The 23,276-nt window shown below is 38.7% G+C and overlaps 1 protein-coding gene across 1 annotated transcript in view; it reads left to right on the top strand.

Annotated features, from left to right (window-relative positions):
- The window catches only part of ofcc1 (orofacial cleft 1 candidate 1), an 84,370-nt gene that overhangs the window by 38,014 nt on the left and 23,080 nt on the right, over positions 1-23,276 (top strand). Inside the window, exons 18-22 of the mRNA XM_055037446.1 lie at positions 1,607-1,752; positions 14,981-15,235; positions 18,319-18,571; positions 19,000-19,163; positions 22,144-22,303. Of these exons, the coding sequence (XP_054893421.1) occupies positions 1,607-1,752; positions 14,981-15,235; positions 18,319-18,571; positions 19,000-19,163; positions 22,144-22,303 (978 nt within the window). The remainder of the gene's footprint in view (positions 1-1,606; positions 1,753-14,980; positions 15,236-18,318; positions 18,572-18,999; positions 19,164-22,143; positions 22,304-23,276) is intronic.

Genomic DNA, 23,276 nt, shown 5'->3' with positions numbered 1-23,276 from the left:
CTTCCTTTTTTTTTTTCTTCTTCTTCTTCTCCAAAAGGCTTTCTTAACCTGCTTCTTCCTGTTCAACAGAAGACTTAAGCTAAATTAATCAAAGCCTGCATGTTACCTGCTAAAACTTTGAAGTGGTAATTGCAAAATTACCGTGTGTGTTGATCCGGCGTCGCAGGCTCTCGGTCCGCCCCTGCCATTGTGCCTCTTGAGTCGGCCTTTTGTTTGTTGCAATGTTATTGTTGGGGCAGTTAGAAGTCTGTGAACAACATCAAGCTTGCCTTTCTCTCACTCTCTTTTGCATTCGCATTTTTACCTCTCCCGGCTCCCTCCTCCATGCCTTACAAGTCTTTATTGTTTCTAACCTCTTTTGGCCGATCTACCAGAGACTCCTCAGAAGACCATTAATCAGCAATGTCCCGATAAATAAACGAGTTTGTTTATATGAGGTTTTTATTTCCCCGTGACCATTTTTTTTTCCTTCTCTCTCTTTTCCCCAACACTCTACCCCCCATCTTTAAAAACCTGGCTAACTCTGTCAAACGTCGCGGTGTGGAACCCAGTTGTCTAATGATTAAGTGGAATGATCTCCAACCTGCCCCAGCCTGGGAGCACTAGGGATCAGATTTCAGCCCTTCAACCTGCAGTGCAGGCCTAATTAAAATGAATTTTCTCCAGGCAACCCTTTTGCCCACGGGGCAGGAATCCAACTATACACTGAATCCACTCTTAAGGTATTGCATTAAATTTATTGTGGGGAGACACTGGAGAACATTGTGGTTTATATATCTCCTGCATTTTTCTTTTCTTCTCGTCTCGCTCCTTTCTACCTTTTTATTGTGATCATCACTCTGGAATCCAAGCTTGCTTTGGCAAAGATTGCCCTATGAAAACGAATGGAGCTTTTATGGGACTCTGCCCATTTACTACTTCCTGGGCCTAGTATACAGCACGAGGGGAGAGACAGAGGGCAGAAAAAAAAAAAGAAAGATGAAATAGGGAAAGGTAGAATGAGGGAGGGGTGTTAGAGGAAGAGAGAGAGAGGTTTCTTATTCCAACTGTGGATCTCATTAACATACATCAGTGTGTATGTCACAACTTCAAGCAGAAAGGCACTAAGCCCACCCAAGGGCAACACAGACAGGCTTGACAGGGCCAGGCAAAGCAAGCCGTTAACATGTTGGCGGCTTAAAAAAAAAAATCTTCTCCCAAGTACCTTGGTGAAAAATTTTAAATCCCTCTTCCTGACTGTGTTTATGATGATGACAGTAAACGGCTCGTGTGCAGGAGAGGGGAGGGGGAACAAAAACAAAAAAAACTAAAAAATCTGCGCCAGCTGCTCTAACATCACGTATTTAACGCCGCCGTCACTGTGCACACACTTTCCGAACGAACCCGACTTGAAGGATGGTGTGCGATTTTGCAGTCACTCTTGTCTCGCGTCAGTAAAGGCGCTGGTTGAGATTTAGGAGAAGCCTCCCAAAATGCCACACACACACACACACACACATTGTCACAGTCACCGTGTGCATCCTCCAAGATAAATTCAAAGGCCTGTTTCCTGCTTTGATTACAAATGACATCCGTATGTGTTCTCCCTGATTCCTGCTCCTCACAGAAGAAGCCAATCAAGAAGACAAATAGCTGCGGCCCCAGCATGAGCGGCAGAAGCGCGCCGCCTCTCCAGGCAGACAAACAGAAGATGCAACCAACAGTGGAGAACCTCTCCTTGGAGGAGATGGAAGGATATACTTTCTTTTTACAGTAAGTCTCAATAGGTATCCATCCTCTTGCTTGGAAAATCAAGATCACATCAACCAAACAAGATGATGATGAGAAAATACACTGTGACTGAGAGAGAAAATGAGAGATAGAGAGAAAGAGAGAAGAAAGACCACATCTATTTCCACTGCTGATACAAAAAAAATGGTTGAAACATCTTAAAACTAAAAAACTAAGGAAACTTATCACTGATTAAAGTACATTCACTCTAAGAAATGTCTGGTAAGAACACTGCAAAAACAGGGAATCTTACCAAGATATTTTAGTCGAGCTTCTAGTGACAATTTCTTATAATGCAATAAGATCAAACCACATTTCAAGTAACTTTTCAGCAAGCTGTAGGAGCTGTTTTTAAGCTCCTACAGCTTAAAAAAGCCATAGGATTCTGGTTCCAATAATCTGCCAATGGAACAAGACATGTTTTCCCATGTTATACGTGAAAATGTCTTGCTTAACTTGCAGATTGTTTAATAAGTTTTGTAGTATTTCAAGTGTACTAAGATGTCTCCACTAGAAACTAGAAGAATAATATGTGGTTAGATTTTACAGTGAAATACTTTTTTTTAAAATTAATCAGCGTTGAAGAAATCATTTTAAACCCGACTCTAAGACGTCAGAGTGTAAAGAAACTTCCAGATACATTAAAATAACTTGTAATTTTCTGTATCTTTGGCATGTGGACATGAGGTGCCACAAAGGCCTATTTACCTTAGCGACGCTTCATAATAGGAAAAACAAAAGAACATGAAATGTCAATAAAACAGAGAGAGTTGTGGTTATAAGACAGGAAATTACTCAAAAAGAAAACCAGGTACTTGTGAATATCTACATTCAGAGATGAACCTAAAAAAAATCAGATCTCCAGGAGACTATAATAATAATAATATTTTAACAGGTAGTTTGGACGTGTTATGAGAGGAAAATCTGTAATTTTAAAACAATCAGAGATGTTGCAGGATTATTAGTCAAATTGCCATTTTGGTTTCTTGTGTTTTATCCTTCTGTGTCGTCTGCACAGAAATACTTCTTTGTCCCAGAAAAACGCTTCCAGACAAACAGCTTACATATACAATTGACAAAAAGCCATGCTCTTGCTCACAGGATGTTTTGTTCAAGCATCATAAATAATATACAAAACAATTAGGAATACATAAAATTAGAGTATATTTATGGCCCTTTGTTCCTGCATTGAATTAATTCATGGAATTAGTTTAATTGGTATGAAGTTGTTTATTTATGTTACTCACAAAATGGAAGCAGGAAGGGACAGAATGGTGTTGATGAAAAGGGGTAGAAAAGGAGCAATTTAACTTGAAGTCATTTGATAAATACTTCTATGACTTTAATTGGAATTGCATATTGGTCAGAAAGAAAGAATGAACTTTTCCACTACAAATAAACAGTACGACAGGTGGGTTTGAATCTGACCTGTGTTATGATGATGTAGAGATGATTTTGTGGGCCAGATTTTGTTTCAAAGACCCTGGAAACCTTGCTGGAGCTCATCAGAATTTAAAGATAATTTTGTGGAGTTAAAATATCCAAAACAGTCATGGCAAATCATCAATATTTCAATTTCTTTCACAAAGATTCAAGCTTATTTTAAGACAAAGTGAAGACAATTCTTGTTTATTTTGTACATCAGGTTCTCTCTTCTGTCTTCACATGTACACTATTTCCCTCCTCCCAAAGTACAACAAAGTAGTTTTGAAACTTCCAAGTCCTTTTTTTCGTTTTTTTTTTTTTTTTTTTTTTTTTTTTGTCCTCAGTGTTGCTTTGAGCATTTCATTTTAATTTAAAAAATGAAAAACAAATAGACCAGAGAATTTCAAACAACGTTGGTCATGTTCATCTGAAGCAACAAGGCAAGAGCATCAAAACAGCCCAAAAGTGAAATAGTCTATTTCAACTCCAAAGTCACAGGTATTTGTTTTTCATTTGAACTCCAACTAAATTAAGGGGAGGAGAGGGAGACTCTGTATGTGCAAGAGGAACGTAAAGCAAATTCTCCCTGGAGATTTCCGAGTACCCTTGTTTCTGCATTTCTGGGAGTTTGTAATTTATAGCTGCTGGTCACACATTAAACAAGATCAGAGACTACTCCCTGACATCTTCTGCACATACTCAGGGAATTCGAATGATTACCAGCGTATCCTGCCAACAAATGACGACACAGGGACTGTCTTGCGGGGGTGTTGTGTCGGGGGGTGGGGGGGGGGGAGTGCAGGGGAGCGAATACAAAACGAGGACAGAAGCCGAGCAGACTGCACACAAAGGGACACAATTAAATGGTTTTCACGATTATTCATAGTGCTGCTTTTTACCTCTGAGCAGTCGTCGGCTGGGTGAGATGAGACGTTGCTGTCAGTTATACACACGAGTTGTATTGAGTAAGAACTTCAGCTTTCCCCCTGACGCCCTGTGAAGGTGCTGCAGCTATTGATTTCATCTTTGCAAGCACTCACTTTACAGTAACTCTGAGCTAAAAGCTCCTCTTTGCCCTCACCTAATAAGACTATTAGAAAGGTACAGTGCAGGTGTTAAATTTTTACAACCAAGGCAGAGACACTGCAGTATGAAGCTCAAACCATCTAACCATAATTCCCTGTGTTGCTGTGGGCTTCTCTGTGTCTGCAGGGCTCACAGATATCTGGACAAAAGATTTTTATTTTTGTAATTTTTTTCAATGGATTCATTTTATGTCTTTATTTGCTGTCATTTTATCACCGTTTGTTTTGGCTTTGTCCCTATGTCTATGCTTTTTTTCTTTTTTTGAGCGTGCACATGAGAGTGTTTGCTTGTGTTTCTGTGCTCTGTGTATATTGTCTACATGAGTGCACCGGATGCGCACATACACGTCTGCATATTCATGTGTTTTAAGTGCAAAGCGGATTCATACAGCAGTGATTGAGGGATCTTACTGCCATCTATTGAGCCGCACGAGGCTTAGCTCATCGGGACTTTTATGGGGCGTCCTGACACAAATGTGCAAATCAGGGGCTAATGCATAATTAAGCAAACACATGGAAACACGGAGATTCAGATCAGATAGCGCACAGATGACAGAAATGCGGTAAGATAATGCATTTCTATAAAAGTCAGAGTGGGGACTTCATTCTGCTTGTAAAATAAATGTGCAGGGATGTATTGAGCTTAATATGCACTGTAGAACCCCATGAAATATTTATGTAAGGGAATAATTTACTGAAACTGGCCAAACAATAGTTCTAGTTTAGATAAGGAGACAAATACTTTATGAAAATAAAGACATATGACACAAAACAGATAAAAGTGGCTATCTATGAGTAGTCTTTTTCCTTTGTTTATTTTATTATATAAGAATCTTAAACTTCAACATATTTTATCAGAGCAACCAACATAAAGTATCTTAATGTGTAATTGTGAAGAGGAAGAAAAATTATATGTGGTTTTCAGCACTTTTTGCAACTAAAGTTTTCAACTACCCTTAATGATTTTTCCCCCCTTAATGCTATTCTGTGAAACCAACTGCTTAACTAAAGAAACTAGATCATTACAAAGAGAGGCCCCTGGTAATCCTGGAGAAGTTGTAGACGATCAGAGTTTAGGCGGGAGGAATTGTTCCAATTTGGAATTGAAAAAAGCCACAAGAGATCACATGAGAACAAAACAAATAGATGAAAGAAGGTGTTCAATTCAAGTCAATTTTAAGTAAATTTTAATCCAGGTTATGCTAATAGTTCAAATTGTTCTTGTCAGAGAAAGCTAACATTTAACTTATTGGCCTACATGCAATCTGTTGTGCGTGGTCAAAACTAATACCCTAAACCCACCATGGCCAAAGTGAAAAGTAACAGTCTTAGCATCAGAATGTGGCGATGCTATTATTTAGCAGAATCAAGAAAGTTGGTCAAAGTGGCTGTGGAGATGGATAGAGCTTAATACAAGCAGGACAGTAAAGAGGAAGATTTAAATCAAACTTACTTCATGTTTTGGAAAGACCTAGATCTAAATCTAATGGAAATTTTTTTGGCAAGTCTTGGAAGCTCAAATTGACGTAGGAATTCTCAGATGTGCAAATCTGGTTGGGCCAAAGCCCAAAATGATCAGAACTAGCTGTTGCAAGAAATAGTTCTACAAAATAGAAAGAATGGGCCCGAATGCAAATGCAAGCCGCACTTTTTGGAATTTTACTTGAAAGAAAAAAAAAAAAAACAAAGTGAAATCCATCTATAATTTTTTTCCCACACATTTCACAATTATGCACTTCTTTGTGATGGTCGGACATGTAGGAAGTTTATTTACTGAATATTTTAGTTGGTCTGTGACATTTTAGTTGACCAACTTGTATTGTCACAGTTGGTCAATACACAAAAATGTTTAAGGAGTCTATTTGGGTCACTAAACAATGTTCAAGATCAGCTTATGTCAATTTTTGAATGCTTTTCCCATTTCAAGGTCTAAGTTTCTTATCGCTGAGGCATAACAATTAGCCTTGAAAAAAGGCTTGTGGTGTTGAAAGCCTAGATAACACATCTAATCCATTAAGTCCAACTTCAAAGAAAAACATACAGCACTTTTTACTGAAGGTATTGACACACACAAAGTCAATTCTGTTCAGATGAATAGGGCAAAAAATATAAAAATAAGAATGATCCATTCTTTTTGGTTAAAAATACCATGCCGCTGTTATCCAATTGAACCTGCACAACAGATTTCTGCAGACCTTCCAGCCTATTTGATGTTGGCATGTGTAACTTAACTGTATTTTTTATTTTTTTTTCCTGAATGTTGCCCAGAATAATCAAAGCACTTAGCTCAATACAGTTGCTGTTATTGATTTCAGCGTTTTGGTACTTTTGCAAGAATCTAAACATACTCAGAGTCAGATAGTTTGCCAGTTTATCAGGATGTTTTTTGTCATTCTGAGTTTGACTAAAATCTTTTTAAAAGTAATTACCTGAAGAGGTTCTCAGATGTTGACTTTTTTCCCCTTTTGCTCCACTGTACATCACTGTACCTAATCTTCGCCCATCAGAGCTTATAGTCGATTAGCTTTGCATTGTATCCCACCAATGTCACCCAACTATTCTTTTTCCTCCTCTGGTTTGAGGAGAGAAAACCTGTTTTAATCAAAGTCATTCTCACATAGCAATTAGATCTAATTAGTCCAATTACCAAGATTCTAATTACATTAAAATATACCCCCTAAATCTCATATCAATTATAGTATCTGTGACGTGTCCTGGTCTGGAGACAGGAAAAGACAATGAGTAGAGACAAGAGCTCAGCGGAAGCTACAGAAAGAGGAGCATCCTCGTCCTCCAGAGGACACACGACAGCAGGCTCCGTTAATCCCAATAGCGTGAATTAGAAGACAACGTGGCCAAATGGGGATAAAAGTCACGTAACCTTTATTCAACTCTTGCATATTCTGAACAATTTTGTCACAGACTATGATGCTATGATTAGTTACAGCCTTGTTTTCCCATCTCGGTTGGATTGGTTGTGAATCGATAGGAAAAGTTTTGGAATTTAATCGGACTGACGCTGCAGAAGTTCAGTGGCGTCAAGAGTACCTTGCAGCATGCACCAGTACACACACAAAGTCCGACAGATCGACACAGCGCGTATCTGTTCTGGTGTGGTGTGACTCTTTAGGTGTACTAGCGAGAACACACACATTATACACATGCGTGTTCTTGCTGTGGAGTCACAAGGAACACACTGACCTAATTTCCCCCCACTTAGCTTGCCTCGTTGGGGACCAGCGTTCCTCTCCACCCGTTTCCCCCGACTGAGCCTATCAGAGCTCTCCCCTCAGTCTGTGTCTCTGGCTCTCTGTCACTCCGTGCCCTCCATCTGTTTTAGTCTGTATCCATGCATAAATGCAAGATAAGAAATAAAGTGAGCAGTCACTGTGCTCGGAGGTGCTTGCATTGTACTTTTAGTGGATCAGCATCATGTGCCTTTCATTGAATCTGCATTTTTATTTATTTTGTTTTGCTGATGAAAACTCCAAAATACTTGGAGAGAAAGTGAGGAAGGATTCACCAAATCCATGCTGTCAATCTGCTCCGGTTCACAGCTCAGAGGCAAGGGTCAGGTATTTCCACTGTAACGCTGGTAGGAGAGGTGGATAAAGACAATACAAAGACAATCTTGGTCACCTCCAAGGCTCCACTGCTTCCCAGTGCTCTTTCCTTTGCTGAGGGGGCAGAAACTTGTGCGCTCGTCTGCGCGCCCAGCTATGTGTGCATATGCGTGAAACCGTGGCCGCTGGCAACCTCGGCCTGGGTGCACGTCAGGGTTTTTTTTTGTTTTTTTTTTCCGTGGCCAGACTTGCCCTGGGTCAACTCAGGTCTCTCAGACATACACACACATACAAAGTCTACATGCTGTTTCCTTTATGGAAAATAGGACTGTCAGCTCCCTGACAAGCCAACGCCAAATGATTGGTTAATCTGCTGCGAGGTGGGTGTCGGCTGAGAGCTGGCTCCGGTCCCATTGGTGGTCTGGGTCAAATAAGTGTTTCCCACTGACATGTAAGAATAAGTGCAAGACATTTGTACCATTTGTAGGGATGCTTGATTAACAATAAATCACTTCCAAAGAATAAAAAATAATAATAAATAGACACAAACATATTATGTCTTCTGCAAGTTTCTTTAGTAGGGAGTGACATGAAGCATATGGAGCTTTGAACATTTCTTAGAGAGGAGTTCATCATCTAACAAAAGACAGAGATTAACACAGCTGCAAATATACCAAAAATGATTGCCACATAAATTGAGTGCCAGGGAATGACAGTATCGATCCCATGGTTATGCTGAGTGTGGATGATAATCTTTTGACAGTGCAACTATTTGCCACATGCTCCAAAAGTCTGGACTAAGGAAGAGTGGCAAAAAGACAGCCATTACTGTAGTAAAATAAGACCAATTTCAATTTTAAAGGCACCTGGAAGGAGGTACTGTGTCCAGATGAAGCCTAAAAGAAAAGTTTCTGTGCTGTGTGGCAGAAAACGAAGGCAACACAAACACCGTTCCCAGCTCAAAACATACAGACAATAGCATGATGTTGTGGGGATCCTTACCATAAGCACAGACACCTCACAATAAGAAGGTTCTGGTTTCTTCAGGTATTTTGACTTTCATAGATGCATGCATTACAGCCATGCATATGGTTCTGAAGAAATTTTGAGTGTCTGATTACTTGTCCTCTGTGTCTCCCGTGATGGACTAATGTTCTGTCCTGTCTCGCAAGTTTAAGCTGGTCTTACGCAGTAAAAATCTTCACACACCACTCATCAACCATTCAGCTATTTCCACACAATCTTAAGGATATTTTTTTAAATGACTGAACATCTTAGCTAACTGGTTCCTAATTATTTTTCTTTTCCCATCTCAGCGCCCCCTGTTAATCCCAACTTTATCTCGCCGTCTCTGCCTCTAATTTTCTCAGATTTTCTCTCTCTGTCATTCCTCTATTTCTCTGGTGACAAAGTCCTGCAGTTATGAGGCAAGGTCAGAGGAGTGAAATCCATTTAAATACTGATGCAACTCTCAGGTGGCCAATACTCAGCCTCTGCAGCATCCCTCCCTGAGCAGCTCGCCCAATTTGATAAATGAATAGATTTCTGTAAAAAAAAATACATATGTGTATTTTTTTTTCTTTTCCATATACAAATCATTTAACGTTATACCCATCGACTGACATCATTATTTGTGCATTTTCTTTAAAAGGTTTATGTAGAGGATTTTACTGTTAGCTTTAGTAGCCGATCACATGAGGAGAGCTTCGGATGTTCCAACGTGTTTGTTGATCCCAGGTGCATCTGGTCCAGAAATGTTTCCTCCCTCATTTATAGCACACTAAGGGACCTGGCATTTCCACGGTTTAATTCCCTCTCATGCTAGGTCGGGGGCTCAATAAAAACACCACATGTTGGTCGGCAATGAAACAGCTACTTCATGAGCGGTTCCAAGGTGTCTGGGGAGGGCCAAAAACATGTTTTCAAGGAAATTTATTGCAAAACAGTCACAACTTTTAAACATTTAATCATGATGAGGACTATTTTATATGAAGCTATATCAGAGAAACGATGTAGGACTGAGCTGAGGCTGAACTCGTGACTTGACTCAACTTCCCCTTACAAGCTTGTCCAGATATGAAATCAACTTTTTTCATTGCCAGTGTTGCTGAAAAACAAAACTGTGGAAACATGATTGTAAAAATGGCTGCCTCATTATTGAGTAGGTTAACAGTTAAGTGAATGCAATGCATATTGCCAGGAAAAAAGTTTGGAAAGTAGAAAAAACTACACTAATCTAGTTTCATTGTTATGTTTCGTAGGATTAGTTCAGCTCTTTTACTTCATTTTATTGCTTTCTGCATTATATTGCTCCACTGTGACCATGCCGTCCATCATAGATGTATAGAGTAAATACAAGCTCTATGTGTCACTGGGTATTTATGTCAATTCACTTGCTGCTTTCTGACCTGCATGCTGAAAAGGTTACTTATAAAAATACTAAATATTCCAAGTTGAAAGTTGAAAGATACATCTGCAACCATATATTTTAAAATGGCTTTTTCTCAAATTTTCTCTCTTAAGCTTTACAATCAATGTGGAACTGTGAAATACGACATTTTTGTATATTTATAACACATAAAAATGTTATTCCCTCATGAATACAATGATTGCATAAATGGATGCCTCAAGAATCTGAGAATCTCCCATTTCAGCCATTCAGGCCACCTGAATGCTCTCACAATGTGCAGCCCATTTCCACAAACTCGGCCAGAACTACAGTCTCCAAGCCAAGCTTCCACCTCACAGAGCAACCCTCCTTGTGCCTTCACCCCTATGCCCCACCAGACTAGTGGCAGCAGCAATTGGCAGCACATGGTGGAACTGCAAGTCTGGGTCTTGAATTGAACCTTTTCAGTCAAATAATCCCAGGAATTGTTGTTAAAAGTATAATGGAGGAACGGAGTTGTGATGATGTGCTGAATGCTGAGTGTTGGATAGAGTTGAATCTTCTTGAGGAAACAGAGGCCCAAATTCAAGCTGCAATCAAACTGCAAAGTCAAATTTATTTTAAGTTATGTTTGACATATACAGGATTTTTATAGGAAACGAAAGAAACATAGTTTTCACAGTTTCACCATTTCACAGTTTGAATTGCTGTGAAATGGTACTATGTGTCATTATAGTGCTTATTGACAATACCTAGAGAACTAAGTCATTCATCAGCAGTTTTAAACTTTTAACGTCTGACCTACTTGTCAGTCATGCTGTGTGTCAAATCTTAAAGCAAAATAAAAGCAGAGTCATTTTAAGAGACTCTGGGTGAACCAAACCAAAGCATCAGTGTTACTTCCAGTCAGATGAACCATGTAAGTAGAATTGAAATTATCCTATGCCTAAATAAAAAAAAAGAAAGAACAACAATAGCTCTGTCTCCACTGAAATCCACAAAAGAAAAAAACTGTATTGTGGCTCGTGGAAAGCAAAGCCTCACTGAATGTTCACACATAATTCAGAAAGAACCAGATTGTGTAACCACCAGAGGACAGATGACATAAACACTTTATCAGTATTTTTGTTAAATGAAATTCAAAAAAATGCCATTGTATCTTCAGTGCTATCTACTGATGACTAATATAATCGCACTTGTATTAATCACCACAACGCTTATGCATCTGGGCTACTTTGAAAACAATTCAGTTATCTATCAATCTTTTAAGTCTTTTTAATCACTTTAGATTTTTTTATTATTATTATATTTCTCAGTTTCCCCAACAGCAAGACATTATTCAGTTGTGTGCGAAAGGTCAGATCGAGTTTGGTACATGTATTACCGTCGCCGGCTAAAACAGGAAAGTGCCAGAACAATCCCAGACCTCAAAATAAAAGGATGAGTTTAATACTTTAAGTGGTCCCTCACTGAAAGGTTTAGTTCAGAAGAGATCTGCAGGTTACCTTCACTTACCCTCAGGCTTAACTGTGCAATTTAAAAAGTAACTACTGTATTCTTCCAGTTCTCCACCCTTCCTTCTATTATTACCCATGCCATTTAAGACTTGTCCATACTTGCAATTCACTTAGTGCCATTTTTAAAGGTGGTGCTCCAGTTTGTTGCCTTGCCATTAAACCTGGGACCTGAGAGAACCAGTTCAAGGGACGCTCTGCTTCTTCAGAAACTTACAGATTCATGCAAAATAAATCTAATTTACATGCCTTTTCACATCCAGGAGAGAATGACTCAGTTTTGAAATGACATGGGAAGAAACAACATTGATAAGAGAATAAGGAAACAGCTTTTAGCCTCAATTTCACAGAAGCACCTAGAGTGAAAAAAAACAAAAACAAAACAGCATTATACACCAGTCAATGCCAATTTATGCGTTTTGTCTCATCAGTGGATCAGTATGTCATGCAGAGGACAAGTTGTTATGTTTCAGTAAAACGTCCTTTATTCCCGCAAGATTATATTCCAACACGTCTGCCATCCAGTCCTGTTTCTTTTTTTGTGTAGTATTTTGTAACTGAAGCCACAATTGTGGACACAATTTAGAGGAGATGACAGATTTCCATCATCCCACCAGCTTCCTTTAGAGGATGCCACAGCACAAACGTGTCTAAAAATATTTCTCTTTCACTCACCACCAATGTCTTCATAATGTGAACGATGGACGTCAGGTTGTGTTTGGTGTCTGTATTTGATGACAGTTGACAGGGTAGCATCTTCCCTGTGTCTGAGGCAAACACTGTTTCTTTTTTTTTTTGTTTGCCCACATTGTAATTCCACTTTTACCAACATGGAGAAAGTAGTTGTAAGCCACGCTTGTGGTGCCCTGTCGAAACCATTACAGAGCAGCAAGGGCCTCACATTTAAACCGCCTGTGTCCTCTTCTGCGGTCACATTTATTGCTAGCTTGTATGAAAACACATTTAACTTTAAGTCAAGTGTGAAAAGGTTATCTGCAATACTAATTTCTGTTTTTTTTTTTTTCTTATACTGGGAAGTATAAAATATATTTTTTTAAAATCTAAGTGGTAGTGAAGTTGGTTTCTTTTGAAAGCAGAGGAGTTTCAAAGCCTATATCTGGGTCCTTCATCTAATTCTTCATTAATGACAAAAATAATAAAGAAAATAAATAACCAAATAAGTTCAGGCTTTTGTGTGATCCAAGTTAGACTAAGTTTACATTTTAATGCATGTTGCAGTATGTAAATCAGATCCAGTCGAGAGGAAAATTGGCATATTTTGATTTCTTTAGAATTGATTGGTGCATCTGTTATTAGTAAAGCACAACAAATTGCCTTCTTTACAAAATAGCTAATATTCTTTCTGACATTTTTGATTCTGTAAAGGAAGGCTCAGTTTTAGGTGAACCAATTAAAATCTCGACAAGTTGTGAAACGTCTGCATCATCTCTGTGAGAGTTTGTTTCAGCCAACCTGTGAATATTTATTAGCCCAAACCGTTGACGAAGCGTTTTGTGAATAAACCTCCACTTCTCCCACATGGACTGCATGTTACGCCGCTGCTGTTGTAAGCATGCTTGAAGGAACTTCAACTCCAAGTAATTTAACACTTCAGAAAGTGTGCACATCTCACAGAAGAGCATATTTAAAACAAAAAAAAAAGAAAGAAAGAAAAAAAGAGTAGCTTGTTTGAGAGTTGGTATTCTTGCACCGATTCGAGCAGGAAATAAAATGCGGCGCCTCATTTTGATGTAAGCCTAGCCTAATTATTTGGTAAAGGGGGGTGTGGGAGCAACACAATTGATTCAGTTTTTCGTCTTAAGGCGGTGTGTGATTTTCCCAAGATGAACACTACAAAGTGAATTCCAACTGTGCTCTGGGAAACAGTAGTGAGACACAGGGATGTCCACAGGCACAGGCCCGGAGCCACATTCTGCAGTGCTAACCATGGCTGCACTGTAAACAAGCATTTTCTTGCAGTATTATAACTATTGTTAGTCAGATGATAGAGGTCGCAAAGAGCCTCTTGTATTGGACATGATCAAGATTTACAGTAATTGGGATTTTTATGTTTAAAGTAACAGTAAAAACTCAAGGTTTCTGAATTAAGAGTAAAGTTAATTTGCTGCCCCTTTCAGCTTTTGGTAATTTTTCTTTTCCCTTTTTTCAAATCTTTTTATATAATTGCTGTTTAAAGTTTCCTTTCCTTGTCTTTTCTGTCCTTTCCTTATCTTCTGTCTCCGTTTCTCTCCTCCTCTTGCTTCACAGTGCTCCATCTGTGCCCTCTGTATGAAAGGGAATAGTTGAGCAGGCCTGACAAAGGGCGGCACAGAGGTGCTGAGGAAAGCTGAACATTGCTGGAAGGGATTCCTATCTGTTTGTGTATGTGTGTGTTGTGCGTGAGGGAGAGATAGAGAGACTGCACCATTGTGTACATGCTTGAATGTGTGTCAATTTGAATACAAGACTTCCCTACCTTTAACGAAAGCTATAAAAGAAGACTAAATATTCAATGAATGGCAAAAACAATTAAGTGTGTTATTCACAAATTCACATTTGTTGATCCAACTGATACTTCAGTGCAATGTATACATATAATACAGCTCAATTGTCTTTTGTGTTTGTTGCCATCAATGCCAACATTATGAACATGGAATTAAAGGGACATTTTAGGAATCCTGTTTGCCCCTAACAATTATCTCTTGTGACAAAAATAGGTGATGCTGATTTTTTATTTTATTTTTTTGCCTTACAAAATCTTTCTTTTAGAAAATCTTCTTATGCTCACTCTTAAGTATGAATTGGATCTGTCATGCTGAAGGTCTGTTTTTCTTTCAAAGGCTATTTCAGAGCATCTCCAATACAATAATGCACATCTTCCAAAACAATTGGAAGAAATGGTTAACCTGACACAAAACTACTCAACTTCCTGTTCTTCTTAGCACACAGTTTTAAATCTTGTAGAAAACATGTGGGGTGAGCCTAGAAAAGGAAGACTATAAGTTCCCAGGAGTTTAGATTATACAGAAATACTGTACAGGGGTTCCAATAACTAGGATTTTGCTAAACATATATATAATTTTTTCCCCCCTCACTAAATAAATGTACTTGGATTTCATCTGCATGTACTTATGCACATTTAACAGGTACATGACAGTTGTAATACATGATGAAAACAACATATCCACACATATTAATGCAGAAGGAATTGTGTTTTTTTTTTTATCACCTCAGATCATCACCAACTACACCGAGATCATGTCCCCCACGACTGTCGGATCGAGCCCGACTCGCCCTGCGCATGCTGCCGTCCGAGCTGGGCCTGCCGTCGTCGTGGCAACAGCAACAACCGCGCAGACGCTGGCATGACTCCGTTCAGCAGCTCAGCCTCATTATTCTGCTGCTGGCTTTGATGTGGTTTGTGAGGCTTTACCTGCATTACTGCAGCCAGTGGCTCTACCTTCAGGCCATTGCTGTTCCTGTCAACAAGTGAGTTTGCCTCCTTTGATATGATCCTGCACACACACGCAGCGTGCAGACACACAAGGAAATGCGTAGCCTCACCAACACAGAGTGTGCCCCTGAAAATAAATTAGCAAAAAGGGGAAGACGATACAGTATGTACAGTAGATTACTGCAGAATACTGTAGCCTAATGGCCAATCAGAAATTTGCACGCCTTCACACACACAGAGCATGAAAGCTAAAAAAACAAGAAAGAAAAATGCTTGCAAAAGATGGTTGTGAAGTGGATAACGAAATGAGAAGAGACTGAAAAATGTACCATGATTGAGTCTGTGTTTGTGAGTGTGCATATGTTGGCAAACCTGCACGCTGGATACACCCAAATCATCTGTTTGGAATCCCCCTATTAACATTTTAACAAGACTCTCTCAATATTAACATCCATTGCTGTGGGAGTTAGCTCATTGCACAGCTTCAAGTCCCAAAAGACTTTATTTAGAAGGAATTTATTGTTATTATTTGCTGTACTGCATTGATAATAAACAGCAATAAGACACCACAGAACTGTTAAATCACACTGCAATAACACATGGCCTTGATTTAGTTTATCACAATAAAAGAATGCTGCCTGCAAACAAGTATGCAAGAAGGTTTTTATTACAATAACATGTTAGGGAAGGCATCGTGTTAAATCATGGAAACTGACTGGAGAAGCAGAGAGAGAGTAAAAAAAACAACAAAAAAAAACACATGGCTGAGTGAGAAAAGAATAGGCTGAGGGGGCAGATAGGAGGACTAGAAAAAAAAAAGTGAAAACAGAGGGGGTCAACACTGGATGACAACTTCCACATGTCCAAATCAGCCACTCTACCTCCGAGCATGTTTCACTCCATGCAGTGGCCGGAGCTGGCAGTGGCCACTGAGAGGGAGAGACACCAAGTGACAGTCGGTGTGGGCAGTGTGGTGACAGGAAACCCTCCCTTCACCGACTTGTCTATGGTGTCTTCGGAATCTCTTTTTCTGTTTTCTTTTTCTGCCAAGATCCACTCATGCGAATCGGTGCGCAGCTCGTACTGCGGTGTGCTGTGTTCAAGCTCACTGTTCGAAACACAATTTTATGAGGGAATCGAAATCAGCTTGTCCTGCTTTTCATATCTCAAACAACAACTTTCTCCTGCAGTCTAGTTCAGCGTATTTCATAACAGGATGTAATATTTTATGTTCTTATTAATGTTCATTAAATCTTATAAGTGACTGCGTGACACAGATCCTTAGCTTGCCAAACTCCCCACAGACACCCACACTCTCACACAGGCACAGTTGAGTAGTAATGTTTATACGTCATAATGCCAGAGTCACAGCTTCAGTGTGATAGCAGTCTGCAGTGTTGCAAAATTCAACTTTCCTCAAGGTTACTTCTTTATGACAACCCCTTATTTTAAATTATTTTTATTTTTTCTAAACAGTTGGATTTTCAGAGTTTTGAGACAGAAGAGGAACAGGAAATCCCTAAAAGTTGGAAACTGGACTGAGAATATCAGAGGTTCCCAAGAAACCCAAAAATAATGATCTAGTTTTTCTGCAAGCTGCCGTCAATGACCTTTGCACTTTGGTTGTGCTCTGGCCTGTTTCGGAACAAAAGGCTTCGTCCACTGGCACCACAAACCTTGAAAAACCACAAGAAAGGCCAGAAAGCAGGCCAGGTGAAATTTGACCTCTTCGGAGCTACAGTAAAATGCTTTTTGGAGGTGAAGGACTGCAAGATATCGATTGTGTGATCAGCATAGTAACTGCTAACAGACACAGTGTAAATCTTGAAATCTATGATTTAGAGGTGTAAAGAGTGACACTTACCTCTAAAAACCTGACATTTTCTGTTTTCAGTGGGCGGGGCTAATTTGAAATCAGAAAATTACCAACCTGATACTTTCCAACCCCACAGGCACAGTAGGTCTTTACACCATCTTTGTAGCCTGGGAAATGTCTTACAACATCTTTGTTTACTATTTGTTATTTTTTGGGATAAATTATTCCTCTCTAATCTGAAACTTTCAAGGCAAATAAAACATGCCATGCAATTGAACATTAAAGGATATAAGAAGGCCATTTAAGACTGAAGTCAACCTGTAACACAAGCAGCAACATTTCTCTTCATATACTTTTATTAGAAAGACAAAATAAATGTAAATGTATCTTGCAAAGAAACATTTAAGAGACAACTGCAGGTGTTTTCTGAAAATGTAAACATGAAAAAGAAAAATCTGAATCAGTAATCCCCACACTTTTCAAAATGATACTTACATATAAAATAGTAATTACAACACTTCATAATAGAAATACATGCAAACCAATGTAAATATGAATTAGCTAGCATTTCCTACATGCATTACATTTGTAATTCAAAAGGCAATTTCCTAAGATAGATATTGTCCACTTAAACAATGGCAATAGTCTCGTTCCACTTTCACAGTAAGATTGAAGTTCATCTCAAAATTGCGTTGCTTTTTGTACCTCCCACCCCTCTTCCTCGTCATTCTATTAACTATGCATAGGCCTCCTTATTAAATTTTAAGATTTGACTCTGCATAAAGAGTTGCCTCAAAAAAAAAAAAAAAAATCAATGGAGCTCTTCTTCAGATTAATGGACAGAATCTGAGAGATGCTTGACTCTTGAAGCAAATCGGATGGAAATTAATGAGGAAAACTGGACCTGTCCCTGGCCACCACTGCTTTACCTCCTCCTGGCTGATGGGAAGATTAAGAAGCTCATGAGGCTTGCTGTAAATGGGGAGTCCAACTTTTCAAACGGGAACTTTTTAAAAGCTCCATCTTTTTGTCAGCAAAAACATCAGGTGACTCTGACATATATCTGAGCAATTTGAATATAATTTGATCGGAAGGAAATTGATTAATGTCCGAGACAATCAGTGACCAGTGAGGCTAACAGCTAATAATAATTATTGTCATCAGACTAATTAAGAATGATTGAATCAACTGCAAACAATGTAACGCAGAGCGTGAGTTGCCAGAACCAGCTGGCCCTCAGCTGCAAAGCATCACAAGACACTATTATGGTACATGCATATTGACACTTTCCTCTCTCTTCAGATTTCACTTCCATGCTCACACAGTGGATCTCATCTACCAGAGCTCTTTGCTCCACACCCGAGAGGAGCTGGCAATGGTGGTGGTGGGTCCCCTGACCTTGAACGCTGTAACGTTCCTGCTGGTTCTGATCAGATGGGGCTGTCAGCTGATATTTGGCTCACTCCCTTCCTTCACGTCAAATTTTATCATGGCTCAGGGAGTGTGGACAGTCCTCGACCCCCTGGCAGTCTTTGCTGTGGACGCCGTCCTCGGGGTAAGTCACTTAAAAATAACTTGGACACTTGTGCACTTTAAATAGGAGTTCACTTTATCCTGGCAAAGTGACTTTAAATTATATTAAAAAAAGGAAGTAGGGGAAGGAATCTGTGCAAGGTTAGATGGGTGTCTTTCTTTTTTTTTTTTTTTTTTACACGTGGAAAGCTGGAATACCTCAGCCTGCCTGAAATATATTGAGATTTAACAATATGTAGTATCTCAAATCACATGCTAAATACTGTTTTGTACTGAGAACATCAATCCAAGATGTCTGATTTCACAGTCTTCTCTACAAATCTGTGATGATCCATTGCATTCTGTGATCTGTAGTCTGAACAAGGGCTCAGTTGTCTTTTAAATGTCCAGTCTGATCATCTGGAATCCTTGATTTAGTTTGCCGTTTTCTTTAAAATGTCATCTCTCAAGCATTTGGCCTACAGTCCCGACACACCGGTAGGAGATGCAGCCAAGCTTTACTGGCACTTCTATAGAGCCGATGGATCTGGCGCAGCAGGAGTGATCATCACTCTGTTCCTCTACGCGGTCCACGTCCTTCTCTCCATCACTATTCTCACTATTTACCTGCTCAGGTGAGACATGGTAAAAACAAAAAATGAATAAATGTAAACATAGTCGACTTTTATTGTAAAGCCATTTATTTTGGATAGCTTAGTTATACCCAATATCATACAATTGTTTTCTGACTTTAAGACCAGTTCTTTGATCAAAGTGTGAATGTTGAACATAGCTAGTTGTAGTTCGCAATACATATTAGCAGGAAAAGGTCAATGTTATTTTCAGTGAAAAAAGTGTTCACTGACAAAAAAACAACATTATCATTAACAACATTACACATTATAATGTCATCATTTGAGCATTTTTTTTAACTTAATCTCATGGAAGAGCTTTTTTCTTTAAATAGCATGAACATGACTAAAATCTAAAAAAAGAAAAAAATCTCTGGCAACATTAGATTTGCTTTGGTGTCTGATTAAATACTGAAACAGTATTTTAAGAATCAGATGTTATTCACTGATTACTTATTTAATGCTGCTCTCCTAAAAAACAGAAGCAATAGCCAGTTTTGCATTTAAGCTAATGAATTAAAGGCAGGTAAAAAAAAAAAAGCATTTCAAAACATCTATTCATGTGCAAGAGAAAACACTATATTAGGAATTTAATATGAAAAGAAATCCTTTTACTTTTTCAAGTAAATCATTTGGCGATTTACTTTGCCAAATTATTGGCCGTCTAATTTCCGTACACAACTATTTGGGATCCAGCTAAATGAACAACATTAAAAAGCAGCAGAGAATAATGATTTCTGCCACTCAAATGAGTTTGTTTTGAATGTAGGCTACGAGGTTAAAACAAGGCTGATAATTTTGTGGGATACAGTTTTGTTATTGGCTCTGACACAGCTTTCGACCTATTAAAAAAAAAAAAAAAAAACTTATGTTGTACATACAGATAGAATAGACTGTTATCCTCTGTTAATTACATTTAGGTTGTGTTTAGCCACTTTTTGGTTAAAAAAAATGTTTAAAAATCCATCTGTCATCTACGTTTTCTGTGAAACTTCACGGACGCAGATAAGTCAGACCAGATTCACGTGTTAATGTTTAAGGAAAGGGAAATATCAATTACTAAGTGTTCAAATTCCACGTGAAGTAGGCTCACTCTTGACTTTAAGAGTTTATAACAGTTCACTTGAATGCAATGTAGTAAGGCAGCTGCACCCAGCAGGAAAGATATTATTTAGTGTTTTGGAATTTTTGGAATTTTTGGAATCTTCGAAGAATCCAGAGTGGTCTTTAATGCCAGATGGTGAGGGAAAAGTGATGGCACCAGAGCAGAAACACAAGTTGGTTCTGGAAAAAAAAAAAAAAAAAAGTGCATCTACTGACCCTGCACAACCTTCATTATCAGATTCTGATGCAGGAAACTGAGGGATCAAATATGACTGACTTGGAGTTCATTCCACCTGTTTTCCCTTATGGTTATGTCAGACATTTAGAACCCCAAAATATTCACAAAGTCTTGTTTTTAAATGTGAAATCGTAAGGAAAACTGATGTTTGATAAACTTAGAGCGGTAACACTTTATTCAAAAGGGTGTGCATAAGATGTTTATAACGTGACGTTTATGACACCATCTATTATGAACATGGAGTTTTCATGAATGTTTATGACTGTTGTCATGAAGTGTCATTTGGTAAATAATGACACTTTTAATGCAAAGTTGTACTCAAACTTTCATTAAAAGTTTGAGTGCAAAGTTAAAAGTGTCAACTTTGCACTAGAAGTGCAAAAAACAGTCATAAACATTCACAAAGATAATATCAAATCACTTATTTGTGATTGATGCTGCGGATATATATTTAATAAGACTGAGACAGATCTTTAATGCTTCCATGCAATTAGATTGATCAATTGTGGATAAAACAATCTTTGAAACAGCTGTTTTATGCTTATTCACAAATGTGATGGAAAATATATTCCTTAATTTAACACACACATGTCCAATGGTGACATTTACACGTGAACCTCATCACCTAGATCAGACCCACACATTTAAGAACACTGCAGTGAAGTTCAGGGATCCTCCAGCACAGCAAAATTAATCTGTTTTGAGGAGCACGAAAGACAAGACTGTGAATTCCTTCAAGAAAGCAACCGCATAAATGAATGAAGAGCAAAATTCAAGTGTAGGATGAAAATGATTGTATGCTATTCCTGTGTCTGAGGTCAAGCTTCTACAAACATTCCTCTCCCAAGAGCGATGGGGAATAATGCTGAGTTCAAAGCTCTGTAGCAGCTCCTTGTGTAAAGCCTTGTCTCCTTGATGTTGTTTTTATTTGAGAGCTGATTACCCTTTGACAGACTAGAATCTCTGTGGAAGGGCACAAGGTCTCCCAGTTTTGATGGTCGGCCAAAGCATTTGTTTACAGACATGGTGTTTCTTTTTTAGAGGTTGGCTGCATGCAACCCGTGTGTGTGGCTAAACAAAAATAACACTTTGGTTGTGTGCATTCATCTGGAGGTATCAATCAATATGCCTTCTGCTCTGCAGAACATTTTCTTGTGACTCAAGCCAGCCTCTCCAGACGCATGTACAATCGTTGCAACTGGAATCTTTAAAGCTCGGCATTAACACCGAAGAACATCCCAGGATCTGACTCCCACACATTAAAAAGATGTAAAACCACGCAGACACCCAGCCAAGCATGGACGCAGCTACAGTCAGCTTGTGTTAACAAAGCACTTCCTACTCAGAGGCCAATTTGTTTGATTCCTTTTGCTGCTTCTCTTGATGTATTAGACTTTAAAGAGCATCACCCATATGTCCTCTGCGATCAATAAAGATTTCATGTGTTTTTGGGTGTTTTCTTGTTTTGTTTTGTTTTTTTATTTTTTTCAGTGAGAAACCCGGTCAGTCAGTCTTTTTTGGCAAAGTTGCCTTTTCTGCTTTGTCTAGCATTCCTATAGCATATGAACTCTCAGAAGCCAAGTTTAGTAAATTGGAATTACGTTACCTTGTTCTTAACTTGTTTCTCAACACATCTTCCAGATTCCACAACGATGGTCGCATGTTGGATGTCTATCAGCGACTCACCGCCAAAGAGGGTGTGTATTTCCTGCCTGAAGACTTCGAGTTGTCAAATCAGGAGCTCAGCTACATTGTCAAAAAGGCAGAGCAGTGGAGAGGCTTCAATGGAGAGAGACGTAAGGTAAACTCAACACCAAGCGGACCCTCCGCATTTTTTTTTTCCAAATAAAATCTTGGGAGATAACCTGGATAAAATACTGTTTTATTAAAGTCATAATAATCTGTAAGGTCATGAATATTAGATGATTGATTAGTTAGTACAACACAAGTAATCTTAAGCGCAGTGGGATCGAATGTCAATTTGAAGGCAGCTTAGGACTACTGTTACAATAGCTGTAATAGTTACGGTAGTTCAATATTCACTAGTAACTTTATAGGAGAAATTCCACATACCAGGATGTATAGCAAGGACTGATTTCATGTCATTTCTTTAGTTACATTTGAGAATGCTGAGATTCATCTCAGAGGTCTTTAGTTTCATTCTAATTAGTACAAGATAATTACCAAAACAGAAAGTCAACTAGCGCGCTGCCTGATTAGTCTATGAAAGCCAATTTTGGAAGATATTCCATTAAAGAAAGACCGCTCAATCAAAACACAACGTGAACTTCGTGGATGCGTTACACCCGGCATGTCTTCATGTGGCTGTCTATGTGTCAGGCAGGGCAACTTCCCAGGATGTATATTTTCTTGAAATTATAGCTCTCAGATGTTTGACAGCCCGGTAAAGGTCAGCTGTAATGTCATCGGGGTGTGTAGTGGTGCCGAGTGTACAGATGTCAAATCTTTGCAAGACTGAAGAAGTGACTTAGAGAGATAAGGGGCATGGAATGAAGTGATCAAACTGTAGACACCTTTCAGTGTAATCTGTGGTATTTATATAGTGTTACTATTGGCTAAGTCTAAGCATGCTCATAGTATTAGCAAAATTTGAATATAACAATGCTGTTTTTGATCGAAGGAACCACCACTGAGTCTGTTAGACATCTGACTACCTATTAACCTAAAGATTCTTCAGAGTCCGTCTGGATTCCACAAGCAGAATGATGAAACAAATTTTGTATTTTATTTTATTTTTTTTCTTATAATTAAAA

Source organism: Poeciliopsis prolifica, unplaced genomic scaffold (assembly GCF_027474105.1).
Source record: "Poeciliopsis prolifica strain line A6 unplaced genomic scaffold, Auburn_PproV2 SCAFFOLD012, whole genome shotgun sequence".
NCBI classification, from domain to species: Eukaryota; Metazoa; Chordata; class Actinopteri; order Cyprinodontiformes; family Poeciliidae; genus Poeciliopsis; species Poeciliopsis prolifica.
Note: the sequence above shows the minus strand (reverse complement) of the source record. Positions and strands in the feature narration are given on the sequence as shown.